Source organism: Astyanax mexicanus, unplaced genomic scaffold (assembly GCF_023375975.1).
Source record: "Astyanax mexicanus isolate ESR-SI-001 unplaced genomic scaffold, AstMex3_surface scaffold_33, whole genome shotgun sequence".
In the NCBI taxonomy this organism is placed as follows: Eukaryota; Metazoa; Chordata; class Actinopteri; order Characiformes; family Acestrorhamphidae; genus Astyanax; species Astyanax mexicanus.
The window spans coordinates 3,695,197-3,709,441 of record NW_026040043.1 but is presented as its reverse complement, the minus strand read 5'-3'; the positions used below and the strand labels follow the sequence as shown (position 1 = coordinate 3,709,441).

The 14,245-nt window shown below is 36.7% G+C and overlaps 1 protein-coding gene across 1 annotated transcript in view; it reads left to right on the top strand.

Moving 5' to 3' along the window:
• Nucleotides 1–2,778: 2,778 nt before the first annotated feature.
• The window catches only part of LOC111193564 (uncharacterized), a 55,302-nt gene continuing 43,835 nt past the window's right edge, over nt 2,779–14,245 (top strand). Inside the window, exon 1 of the mRNA XM_049473043.1 lies at nt 2,779–2,830. Coding sequence (XP_049329000.1) covers nt 2,812–2,830 — 19 coding nt within the window. The 5' untranslated portion in view covers nt 2,779–2,811. The remainder of the gene's footprint in view (nt 2,831–14,245) is intronic.

The following is a 14,245-nucleotide window of genomic DNA, read 5'->3' as shown; positions in this document are numbered from 1 at the left end:
TAAAAAAATCTGTGTTAGAAACACTTAGATTTGTATAATAAATATTTGAATTAACACAACCATATTCTATGACTAAATCATGTATAAAATCATGAATACATTTTTTTATATGATGGTAGCTCCTTGTTTTAACTGCCTGATTTAACGTGTTAATGTTGACAGCCCTAATAAAAATGTATTTATAAAATATATTTTTAAAAAGTATGAAATGGCCAAAATATTAGGCTTATTTAATATATAATTGTTTGAAATACATTTTGCAATTTAGGAATATATTTAAAATGTATTTCACATATAAAGGTTTACATACATTTCTATTCCATGTGTGTTAAATGTAAAAAAAACTGTATTTCTTTCCCATATATAATATAAATATATAGATCTGTCACAATAATTACATTATCAGATTATTGTACAATATACAGGCATAACCTCAGTAATTGTTGCTAACTGCAGAACTGCTAACTGTGTTTAGATAAAAAGGAAATTCCATTATAATGAAAGAGGCAGAAGGTTAACTCCGTTTTAAAACAGCAGTTTGATTTTTCTGAAACTGGAGAATTATTTTATTTTTAAGTGTTGCTATTTTAATCAGCTTCTATTTTATTCTTGAGGTTTAATTTAATTTAATTTTTGATGTTTTGGCGCCATCTACTGAATAAAACATGTCACAACATCCAGCATAGGAAATGATATGATACCAAACAAACAAATTAATAAACGATTATAAATATAGTGACTCGTTTATTTGCATTTATTTAATATATTTTAACAAAATAATAATAAGAATACAAAGTAAAATGATAAAATGATAACTAATTCATCATTTAATATATAACGGTAATAATAAAATAATTAACAAATAATATTCATAAACATTAATAATTAATTATTGAATATATAATGTCAGTAATAATATTAAAAACAAAAAACAAAGAATGATTGTCATTGTTTGTATTAATTTAATATTAATATTTTTGTATTTATTTACTACTTTGTAAGTAATACAAATTGTAATAATAATAATAATAAGAAGAAGAAGAAGAAGAAGGAGAAAAATAAATTATTATTAATAGTTAATTATTATTATTATTTTCATTAATATTGCTTACTGTTAGTCATATTAGATCATTTTGTTGTTAAGGTTTCATTTGTTTTTATTAATAAAATGTAAGTCAGTAAAATCATAATTATGATTAAAATGTTTATTTTCAGGTTGTAAGTCAGTGAGAGTGAAGCAGATGGAGTGTAATAATTAATAATATATTAATAATAATTAATAGAGAAACTCTGAGCTGCTAAAAAAATCTGAGTGACAGACTCTCGAACCAATGAGAGCACTGCGTGGGCGGGGCTGTTTCACCGTGACCTGAGCTCTGATTGGTCAGTGTTACAGCGCGAGCTTTCTCCTGGGTTAGAGGAGGGTTAGCTGGAGGTCCTCCGTTATGATGTGAAATTTACAGGGTTTAATTTCCACATTCTGAGCATTATTTCCAGCGTGTAGATCAGGTTTATTTACAGTATCAGTAAGATATCAGTGCAGTCTGAGTGTTATTATAAAGGATATATTATAAGGGATATAAAGGAGTTGGACTGAAAGCTGAGGACTTTTCTCTGAGCTGAATGTTACTGGAGCTGAACTGAGGAGCTGCTTCACGGGTTAAATTCTCTCTTTAAAAGGTGAGGAACCGGATACTTTCAGGAGTGGAGCTGCAGAGTGAGTTAGACTGAGTCTAAACTCATATCTAGCTGTATCTGTGGGTCAGTCTGAGGGGGAAAGGGGTTAGCGTTAGCTAGGGTACAGTTAGCTGCTCCGCTGAGGCGAATTTTATCCTTTTCCCGCGCTTTTCAGCTCCAGCGCGAGACCCTCCTTTTACCGCGCTTTTCAGCTTCAGCGCGAGACCCGCCCCCCTATAGAGCGCGCTCTGCTCTCAGCAGTGCAGGTTAGCAGCTACAGCTAATCACACACAGCACTAAACACTGCTTTAAACACTATGGAGCAGTTTCACACGCTGGGATTAAGCAGAGTCTCGGACTAAACAGTTTTTAGAATAGAGATTTTCCTCTTGGACTTAATCTCTGGCCGGGATCCCTGGTTTAATTAAAAGCACAATAAAATGTGTACATTTTAAACTTTATTTTATTTAGTAGTCTTTCTAAAGGAAGAAAGTTTCTCACTAAAATCCACTAAAACTGTAATAGTAACCTATTATAAGTTATTATGATTAAGTTTGTCATTTATTAAACACGAATCAAGTGATGTATTTTGCATGAAGCATTATGCTACCATGCCTGTAGATTATTTATTAAGCTTTTGTATTTTCAGATTTTATCTTGTGTACATGTGTATCTTAGTAAAAAACTTTTAATAAATGTCATGTAACATTAATTCAGAATTCTCTCACTGAATAAAAAAATATTTAGCAGAAATTCAGCCCCACTTTTCAGTCTGGGTCTGAGTGTGGTGAGACAGCGATACAGGTCTGAGTTGAACCACCAGGAGTTAAATATAAGAAGTTACCATATAGAATAAATTACTCTGTTGGATATTACAGTGATGTTACGAGAACAGATAAATTATTATTAAAACTATTTGTCTATATCTGGATGTGCAGCAGTGAGTAAGTGAAGGATGCAGGGAGTGGGGAACTGTATGTCAGTTTAGGTTACGATGCTGCTGCTTTAGTTACGGTAAAAAGTAATGTTATTTATTGGAAAATATAAGTGTATAGTTATGTTCTTCAGCCCCACTAAAAGGCACTGTTTCTTCTCCTTTAGCTCTGCTTTGGTTCCTTCTGCCACAGTGAACTGATGAACCATCTAAAATCAGGTAAACATATTTAAATTAAAGTTTACTTTTAAAGAACTTTTATTCTTGTTCTTCGATTTAAGAAGCTAAAGTTATTTTAACTGGTGTTTAAGAAGCAGAGTCACTGCTGTTCCATTTAAAGTGGAACAACGTTTCTTTAGAATGGAGTATTGTACATCCTTTTCTCATAATATAGAGTGTTTTTTTATACTCCTACACCTTATTTTTTTCTTACATGTTCATATAGAATCCCTTAGTAGTTATACATATCATTTTATTATTATTTTTTATTTTACACAGAGCAGTTATTATTATTTGGTTGGTGGGTAATAATTCTCAGCAGGGACACTGCTGGTAGTGTATGAGGTGTTAGTAAGTGTTGCACTGGTGGTAAGAATGGGTCAGATATAGTAGGGTTGAAGTTCAAGTTTTAGCTTTATTAAATGAACACTAATCTATTTTTTCCTTTTTAAACAATATCTGCTTAAAATGATGCATAGAAATTCACTAAATGTAGGTAAATATCTTTATTTTACTCTGCTGTGAGAGCTCAAAGGAGTATTAAATTACTGTTAAAACTTTTTAAATGCTAAATCGGTCAATTACAATCAAAATGCCTTTTTACAGTGGAATGAAAATAGTGTTAAAAGAAGCATCTGTTTTTATAGTCAAGTGACCTGATCCAGCACACAGGGCACATCTCCCTCTAGTGACAACAAGTGTGGAAAAAATACTGTATATCAGAGTTCACTAACAGGTGGATCCAGATATTGTCCAAACCCGATCTGGTTACTTTCCAAGCTTTTACCAGTTTAGAGGCCCAGGAAACTCACAGCCCTATCACACATGCTGTAAATATCAGAGGTATCAGATTCTGCTCAGCGAGATGCAGATCGGTGCATTATGAAGAGCATTACTGCACACATGCGGTGATAAACAGCAGTTTGAAAGAAAAGTGAGTTAAAGGAGAGTTCATTTACATTGTGTGCTCTAAAAAGGGAAAAGTGGGAACTTAAGTAATTTATTAAAAATTGAGCAACTTGTCTGAGTTTATTCTCCCCAGGAGCATTAGTTCTCTTCTCTCACTGAACAACCGGACGTGAAGGAGAGATATTAAGAGGGAAAGAAAGAGAAAAGAGAGAGAACAGCTGATTGGCTGATTAAATGTACGAGTTTTATTCTAAATTATAAATATCTTAATTTATAAATTGGTAAAAACTGTTTAAATGTTAAAATAAGTTAAAAAATAAATAAGAAGAAATGTGTTGTAATATGTAATGTTTTATATCTATAACTTTATATCTATAAATGTCATTGGCAAAAAAATATGCAGTTAAAGTAATAATTATCTAAATCTGGATGCTGGAGGTTGAGTAAAAAGACAAAGCAGCTGTGAATCTAGTTAATGAAGTGTTAGCAGCACTATGGTTGCTGGAGAAAAAATCTGCCTCCTACATCAGTTAAATCACAGTGTGTAACAGGAGTGTTCAGGCTTCACTGCAACATTTACTGATGGCTGTGAGCAACACTGCTGCAGTGTGTAGCACTGTGACACAGGAAAACAATATAACTGTGACAGTACGTCCAACACAGCTACACATTTACATCTTCATCACCCTGTTTCAGAGATCAAACCGGGAGCAGAACAACACACAACTTCTAACCACAGCATTTAATCAGCCTGTTACTGCAGAATCAGAGCAGGATAAAGCTATAACTACATCTACTGGGGTGTTTTATCACTGCAGACCTAGCCTCATACTCCAACACTGACAACAGGAAAGTGCTTGAGCCACACTACAAAATCCCCTCACTCTCACACTTCAGTACGAAGATCATGCCAGATCTTTATAAACAGGAAGAATCTGTGAGATGTGTGATCTGTTACCCCACTATTACTGAGGTATTTTATGTGAATAGGAATGGAGGGGAGGGTATAAAAACAGGACTAAGAGAAAACAGTTAAACTACAGATTGAGAAAAGGTTTTGAGAATGTAATTTTATAAGAAGTAAAGCAGTTGTTTCCTTTCTGAAGTGATGACTTAAATCCAGGGTTTCAGCTTCTTGTAACCAAAAATGAGTGTTTAGCTTTTTGTTACAGACTCTAAATATCCTCAAAATATTCAGTTCTTTATACTGCTTGTATGTTATTAAGCCTGACGTAGCAAAAAAGTAAAACCATATTTACTTTTATTATTTTAAACATTTTATTAAATTTGAAATAAAAAAGTTGTCAGTTATATCCTCCAGGTGCTATTATAAATGCTGCTGTGAATGCTAAAATTAAGAGCTAGCTGTTAGCTATTTGTTAATCCATTTTATAATCTAAACACTTGTTTTCTCTTGTAGTTATTTTTTTTTTAATATCAGTGTGATAATGGGCTACAGGTGAATTTGATTGGACCTTGTTCTATATGCTGTTGACTGTTGATGTTTAATGTGGGTAAAATGTGCTCCAACTGGTTTTAAACTGGTTGTCTCTTTTCTTAAGAAAAGAAAATGCAGCCAGTTCCTCATTCATTCCAGTGGAGTGTGTGTACAAATCTACAAAATGCTGCTTAAAACAATCCAACCTGACTTATTAGGAAACCCAGTGCTGACTAAATCCTGAGAAAAACACATTAAGTTATTTTAACTATTAAATATTAAATATTTTAAATTGATTGATTCTGCTAATTATTCTTAATTATTTGTCCGCTGACATTTACCATTTAGAGAAATTGACACAATTCCAACTCCAGATTGTTCCGTCTCATCAGGAGGGGCAGCATATGTTTTTTGGTTTGATGTATGTTAAAGCTGATTTCTAAATACTTAGCAAACAGCAAAGCAACCATCTGGTTTTGCTACTTATCGACAGCATTGCCATTTTTGTCAGCAAATGCAATTTTCTATTATTTTATTCAGTAATTTGAATTTATTTTTATTTATCGTTTTATTTATCATTTATGTTAGTATATTACTATATAGTACTGATGGTTAAATAAGTAATATAAGTTGTATTATTGTGAGAGATTGGCATATCATTATCTAATCACCTTCAGTACGACTTAGAATACTTAACTCAGTATTCAGTGCTGCTTTCATATTGTGAGAGACACAGTGTGTAAAAGGAGACAGATCTACATGTTCATCACTACAGAGCGTGATTATACTCTTTTCAGTCTTGTTTTGTTTAGAATTTAAACCTCCAATCAGAGACCACTCAGCAGTTAGACTGGTTTTCAGTAGTGTAACTACAGACCACACACCACCATTGATCCAACTAGTGACTACAGTATAGATCAGACTAGACATCACTAACTACTGAACACAGACTACTTATCCTGCATTACTGAGATTTAGATCAAACCGGTTTTAGAGACGCTGTTCAGTGATCCACACCCACAGTGATTTGATCTCACACTCAGTAATGCTGTAAACAGTTGATCACTGACGTTCAGGAGGTGAAGATATCGTTTCTTTAATATCACACACAGTGTCCTGAAATATAAAGGTAAGGAATAACTCCTGATTATGAATTTATGCTGTGACTGTAATATTTACTGTATGTACTTTGTGCTTATTAAGTCATGTACTTTTATTTGAGGGTTTTATTTTATTTTATTTATTAATTTATTTACAATGCTGTGCATTGTTTGCTTTATCAGGAAAATTGTGTGTGAGAGGAGAATCTGTGTTTTCTGATAAAAAAAAAATAAGACCCAGTGTATAAGACAGAAACTATTTTTCGTTTCAGTGGTGATGCTACACCTGCATAAGTAATAAAACATAAAAAATAAATAGAAAATTATCTCATATATTTTAATGTATTATTTGTATTAAATATAATTGTGCAAATGCAAAGGGAAATACCAATTATTATCACTTGTTTTTGTAACTAATACAAACTAAGACATGTTGTGACAGTAACATACCAGATAAAGAGCAATCCTGAACTACATGTAACTGTCAGGGTCAGGCAGAGTTGAGATAAACAGAAATATGATAAAAGGCCTTTAATGAAAAAAGGGAAATCCAAACTCATGGTCAACCACAGGCAGGATCAGAGAGACAGTCCAGGTCAATAGAAGAGCAGGTCACTATAAGAGATCATACACAGAAAAGCCAATAATACAGGCAATATAAATGCTTTGTGGACAGAGAGAACCAATCAAATACTCTGCAGGGAGTGAGTAAAGTGCAGGGGTACATATACTGAGTGAAACAGGTGAAGTCGATATTCAGGTGATTGTGGTCTAATTAGTCATGTGAGAGGGTGAATGAGGGATGTCAGTGTGTGGTGCATTCTGGGCAATGGAGTCCGGAGCTGGGAGATCGCTGATAGTCACAGCAGGAATATAAGTGCCTTCAGTACCAGGTGACAGTAACCAGTAGAGTTTTATCAGACCTGCAGTGTTGTCTGTGATTTAATCAGCTATAAATAAGCAGCTCAATCAGCTCATTTATGAAGCTAAACAAAAGATTTCAGACAATAAGTTTCACTTCTCTGGACTGAACATCCAGTAGAGCCTGATCTGTTCAGTCAGGACCACCCAGCAGCTGCTCGTTATAATTGTTAACATCTATATCCTATAATACTAAAGTATATTACCATATCCAGTTATTAATAGGGGTGTGACGAGACACTAATATCACGAGACGAGACACTATACTGGGTTCACGAGAACGAGACAAGACAAGATTTAAAAGTAAAATTTGAAAGAAAATGTCAAAAATGAAAAATGGCTTGAAAATTAGAGTTTTATTTGACATAATCATATAACGCAAACTTAACAGACTGGTTTCTCTCACACATTGATTCTATAAGAAATAAGAATAAGAATAAAAAATAAATATAAAACTGTTCTAAGTCTTATATAGTGCAAACAACAACCAGTCATATTAAGCCTATGGTTTGTGTTTTTTTCTCCTAAATCTTTTGTAATTTAACTATGCGTAACCATAACCAGTGATATTAAGACTATGCTTGAAGTGCAAACAGGGACAGAACATTTTTTTTAAATACAGTACAGAGCTAAGGGATTAGTACAACTGCCTATGAAACAGTCACATGTAGGATTTACTTACAGTATTTATATATGGTTTGTGTCTTGTTGGTCACTCTGTTACCGTTTATTGTTTCCACTGGAAAGCCAAAATGCAGCCAGACATACAACTTAAAAGTAGCAGAAGCATCTTCTATGACAGGGGTATTTAATTAGAATTCATTTTGCAGAAATTTCGACAGGCCAAGGTCTGGACCGATTGTTAACTTGTGTTATGATTAAGTGCTATATCACTCTTTAGTCACGCCCAGCGCGCTCGGCGTGACTTTAGTTTTCACCCGTTCTCGTTTTTCCGCCCGTTCCTGGAGGGCGTCCCAGAACAGGCTGGTGCTGGTGTCTCATTTCTGTGGAACTCTCTCTCCGGGTTCAGAGGAGGTGGAGGAGTGAGAGCATCAGATTCTTATTTATTCAGAATCAGATCAGAGAACTGATAGAAGCTGCTGATGGTGTGTTTGTAGTTTTTGGCAGCGTGCTCTCATTCCTTGGCTTTGTTTCATTTTTTGACTTCTAGGCTGTGTAAGAATCTAAAGTCACCTGATCACATGATTAATTATTGTGGATGATGTGATAGACAAGTGGACAGATTAGCTGTTGTGACTTCATCTGTGCTGTTGTCTTTTTGTTTCTGGAAAACCTTGTTAAATTTTAGCATTTTATTTCCTTTTTTTTTACATACCTCAAATGTTTAATTAATCTAAAAACAATATGTGTTAGTTGTCATAATGTGTTAAGGATTATGTTCATATTACAGGCTTAAAGACTATATTTTTTCAGATTTTTTCAAATCAGAATTGAGCCACATTCATGTGTTTCACCAAGTGACTTTATAAAGCAGGACACCATGCTTCCATTCCTTTCTGTTCTATAGAACTGAAGCCAGGATTTCGGCCATGTTGTTAAAAAGAACCAGTGCCTCCTTCTCAGGTCAAACTACTTGTTATGTAGTTGTTAAACTTATAGCTGTTGTTACATCAGTCATCCTGTAGGTGGCATTAGCAATGTGTTAGTTCATGTGAGTTACCCAGTAAAAGAAACAAGAGTTCGAATGCACCTCTGTGTGTGTGTGTGAGTCACTTTACTGAACAGAGACTTTGCACGCTGTTTTTATACATGTTATCTTAATGAAGACATAACATATTTGGCGACGAGGTGTTTGAATTGCTTTTGGACCCAGCAGAGTGTGTAAGTTGGCTCTAGTTTTTGTTTTGAGAGAGTTTTGGGAAGAAAGCAAGTAACATGGCTGCTACCATTGTCCACATTGAGGTTTTTGATGAGAATATGGAGCAATGGACAACCTACATTGAAAGATTTGGGCATTTTGTGGAGGCAAATAGCATTGAGAGTGGAAAGAAAGTGCCTGTTCTACTGAGTGTAATTGGTTGTAAGACATATGGCCTACTTCGTAGCCTTGTCGCACCGGAGAAGCCTGGAGACAAGAGCTTCAACAAAATAAAAACAGTATTACAGCAGCATTTTTCTCCTAAGCCTCTGGTCATCGCAGAAAGATTTCGCTTCCACAAACGGAATCAAGAGATGGGTGAGTCCGTTTGTCAGTATGTAGCAGTGCTTAAAAAACTTTCTGAGCATTGTGAGTTTGGGGAACAGTTGGAAGATGCGCTCTGAGACAGATTTGTTTGTGGATTGCAGAGTGAATCTATGCAAAAACGACTGCTCACAGAGGCTTCGCTCACATTTCAAAAAGCGGTCGAAATAGCAGCATCCATGGAGACAGCAGCTCGAGAGTCACAGCAGCTCAGTGGTTCACTAAAGGTGCATGCCCTCTCTCTCTCATCAAGCAAAGTCCAAAATAAATGCAAAAGATGTGGGAAAACAAATCATAATGAAGATGATTGTTGGTACAAGGATAAGAATTGCAATTTGTGTGGAAAAAAGGGACACATAAGTCGTGTTTGCAGATCTAATAAGACGACAATAAAACAAAGTAAAATGAAGAACAGACCAACCAGAGACAAGGGTTCTGCCGAAAGAAAACGTGTGCATCGTGTGGATGCAGGAAGGGTTTCCAGTGATGATACAGACTCTGACCTAGCCCTGCACAAACCTTCTAAAGCAGGAGAAAATGCACGCATCATAGTAAAACCTGAAATTGAGGGAATCTCTTGTGAGATGGAGCTAGACACAGGGGCAGCAGTCTCACTGATGTCAGTAGCCACGTATGAAGCGAAACTGAACCATTTACCCCTACAGCCAACTGATATAGTGTTGAGGACATACACTGGTGAAGCATTGTGTCCACTAGGGGTCGTCAATGTTCAAGTGAAAATGAACAAACAAACTGCTGTGCTTCCTCTGTATGTTGTCCAGGGCGAATATCCACCGTTGTTTGGCAGAGAGTGGTTGCGTCAAATCAAATTGAACTGGCAAGAGATACGGGCAGTTCGAATGGGTACGCTGGATGATGTGTTGCGGAAACATGCTGCAGTGTTCTCTAAAGAGCTAGGAGTGATGAAAGGCATTGAAGCAAACGTGTCACTAAAGCCTGAGCACAAACCCAAGTTTTTCCAGCCGAGAGTGGTCCCATATGCTCTACGCCCAAAGGTTGAAGCTGAATTGACCCGTCTTACTGAAATTGGAGTCCTGTCACCTGTACAATATAGCGAATGGGCAACTCCTATAGTTCCAGTGGTAAAAAAGAATGGAGCAGTGCGCATTTGCTGCGATTTCAAAGTGACAATAAACCCTTTCCTCCAAGTTGAGCAATATCCAATTCCACGTATTGAGGATCTTTTTGCATCCTTGGCAGGAGGACAACGTTTTAGCAAATTGGATCTATCCAATGCCTACCTGCAAATGCAAGTCAATGAGAGCTCGCGAAAACTCCTCACAATCAACACACAGAAAGGTCTCTTCTGTTATAATCGTCTTCCTTTTGGGATTGCCTCGGCTCCAGCCATCATGGACCAGATCTTGCAAGGGCTACCCAACGTACACTGTTATCTGGATGACATATTAGTGACTGGCTGTACTGACGCCGAACACCTACAACATCTTGATGCAGTGCTTGGACGTCTGGAGGAGTTTGGCTTGCGAGTTGAGAAGGACAAATGTGAATTTTTCAAAGACTCTTTGGAGTACCTGGGTCATATAATTGATTCTGCAGGATTGCACAAATCTCCAGAGAAAGTGCGAGCAATTGTCGAAGCACCGGCTCCCATCAATCTCACCCAGTTGAGATCATTCCTGGGTCTGATAAATTATTATGGGCGCTTCATACCGAATCTTGCAACCATTCTGAATCCTCTGAATGCCCTATTGTGCAAGGAGACACGTTGGCATTGGTCTGTGGAATGTGAATCTGCTTTTAGGTGGGCAAAGGAACAGCTTGTGTCACACAATGTATTGACACATTATGATCCCCAAAACAGCATTCGACTGGCATGTGACGCTTCACCCTATGGTGTAGGGGCAGTAATCTCCCATGTGCTACCTAGTGGAGAGGAGAAGCCAGTAGCATTTGCGTCACGGACTCTTAGCAAAGCAGAACAGAATTACGCACAAATTGAGCGCGAGGCCTTGGCGATCATTTTTGGTGTGCGTAAATTCCACCAATATCTCTATGGGCGAAGGTTTACACTTCTCACAGACCATCGCCCCTTGACCACCATCTTTGGAGCACAGAAAGGCGTGCCTTCCATGGCAGCAGCACGCATGCAAAGGTGGGCTCTACTTTTGTCTGCACACAACTACACAATTGAGTACAAGAAAGCAGCTCATCATGCCAATGCTGATGGCCTCTCAAGATTACCTTTGCAGGTGGAACACAGAGATATGCCACCTAATGGTCAGAATACACAGGATGCCATTTCTTCAAAAGAGAGAACCAGGCGCTACCCTGTTCGAGTTACTAAACCACCTGACCGCCTGAATCTGTAGAACTTTTACTTTAACTTGTGTTGCATATAGAACAACTGAACAGAAACTGAAAGGAAAAGAACTATGGACTGTATGTAGTTATCCTAGTGGGCCATTTCTGCAAAGGGGCAGAATAATCCCCTGATTTGGCTTGAGGCCAGGGACAGTCTACTCCCGACCTCTAGTTTAGTTCTGTAAATTAATCAAGAAACATTTATGTGTACTTTTTCAGTAAGGTGGGAGGAAATGTTATGTAGTTGTTAAACTTATAGCTGTTGTTACATCAGTCATCCTGTAGGTGGCATTAGCAATGTGTTAGTTCATGTGAGTTACCCAGTAAAAGAAACAAGAGTTCGAATGCACCTCTGTGTGTGTGTGAGTCACTTTACTGAACAGAGACTTTGCACGCTGTTTTTATACATGTTATCTTAATGAAGACATAACACTACTGACCACACAGCACTACAGATCAAACTACTGACCACACAGCACTACAGATCAAACTACTGACCACACAGCACTGCAGATTAAACTACTGACTACACAGCACTGCAGATTAAACTACTGACTACACAGCACTGCAGATTAAACTACTGACCACACAGCACTACAGATCAAACTACTGACCACACAGCACTACAGATCAAACTACTGACTACACAGCACTGCAGATTAAACTACTGACCACACAGCACTACAGATGAAACTACTGATCACACAGCACTACAGATGAAACTACTGATCACACAGCACTACAGATCAAACTACTGACCACACAGCACTACAGATCAAACTACTGACCACACAGCACTGCAGATCAAACTACTGACCACACAGCACTGCAGATCAAACTACTGACCACACAGCACTGCAGATCAAACTACTGACCACACAGCACTACAGATCAAACTACTGACCACACAGCACTGCAGATCAAACTACTGACCACACAGCACTGCAGATCAAACTACTGACCACACAGCACTGCAGATCAAACTACTGACCACACAGCACTGCAGATCAAACTACTGACCACACAGCACTGCAGACTGGAATACAATATTTTTTTTACTGGAACCATAAAGAGATAAACATTTTAGAAGCTGAACTGGAGCCAAAGAATTTGGACATTACACTGCAATCAGCATCAACACACACACACGCACACACACACACGCACAATAGTAATGTTGTGCCTGAGTTGTTGTCTTCGTTTATTTTCGTTTTCAGTGAAACCCAGAACCAGTTCTTGTTATTTTCTAATGAAGATACAGATATAGAGTCTCTCTCTCTCTCCCTCTCTGTCTCTCTGTCTCTCTCTCTCTCTCTCTCTCTCTCTCTCTCTCTGTGTCTCTCTGTCTCTCTCTCTCTCTCTCTCTCTCTCAGTGTCCTGAGTTACTCCTGTGTGTGGAATGTGGTTTGACGGAATCTGAAAGCAGTTTCTGTAATGAAATGTAGATGAAGTTCAGATAAACTCTTTCAGTTCTAATCATGATCTGTTAAAAACTCGACCCCCCAACCCATGTGTTAAAATTCCTGTTTAAAATACAGTTTAAACACAGAGAAGCTCTGTATGCTAGAGCAGTGTAGTATTAAATGCACTAAGCGCATTAAGCGCACTGAAATTTTGTATTTTATTTAAGTTTTTGTGTTTTTTGATGCTCTATGTTTTATTAAAGTGAACTGCAAACAGAGCAAAGAAGAGTAGACTTAGCTAAATTAATTTCTAAGTTTGTAGTTTTGGGTTTTAAGTATTATTATTATTGTATTTTATTAATTATTTTATTAGTTATATGTAAAGGGGCTTTACATATAACCTTTTCCAAACTGATAGATCATAATTATTTTCTTCCTCATTTGTTCCTGAATTTCTTTAAATGTTGGCATGATGTTTAGCTTTAAAGTATCTTTTGGTCTACATCACTTTATCAGGCAGGTCCTACAGTATGTTGATGAACTACAGTTAAGCCATGTTTTAACTGGTGAGGGCAAACACTTTTTCACAAAGGGCTATGTACGTCTGGATTTTGTTCTCTTTTAATAATGAACACCTTCACTTAAAAATGACTAATATTTAAATGTGTTTGATCTGAAACATTTAAGTGACAAATATACTAACAAAAAGAAATCAAGAAGGGAGCAAACACTTTTTCACACCACTGTAGTCATATGGATTTATTAAAAAGGTACAGTCCTAATAAGTGGTCAAAACAGGCAAGGCTGGGAACAAGAGTCAAAAATACAACAAACAGGATCATTCCAGACGAAGGCGAATTAGTCCAGGGTCATTACATGCAATAACAAGGGCAAGATAAACAATTATAAACAGTAAACAGGAAAAAGGTCATACACTGAAATAAACTATAAACAATGAAAGGAAACTTTGTATGTCAAATGAAACAAAAAAGTTACATAAAAAGTTAGGTGATGTCAAACAGGGTAGTGGAGTCAATGGGTAATAGTTTGTTCTAAGAGACTGGTGTACACAAAACAGTAATGGTAATATGGATCTGA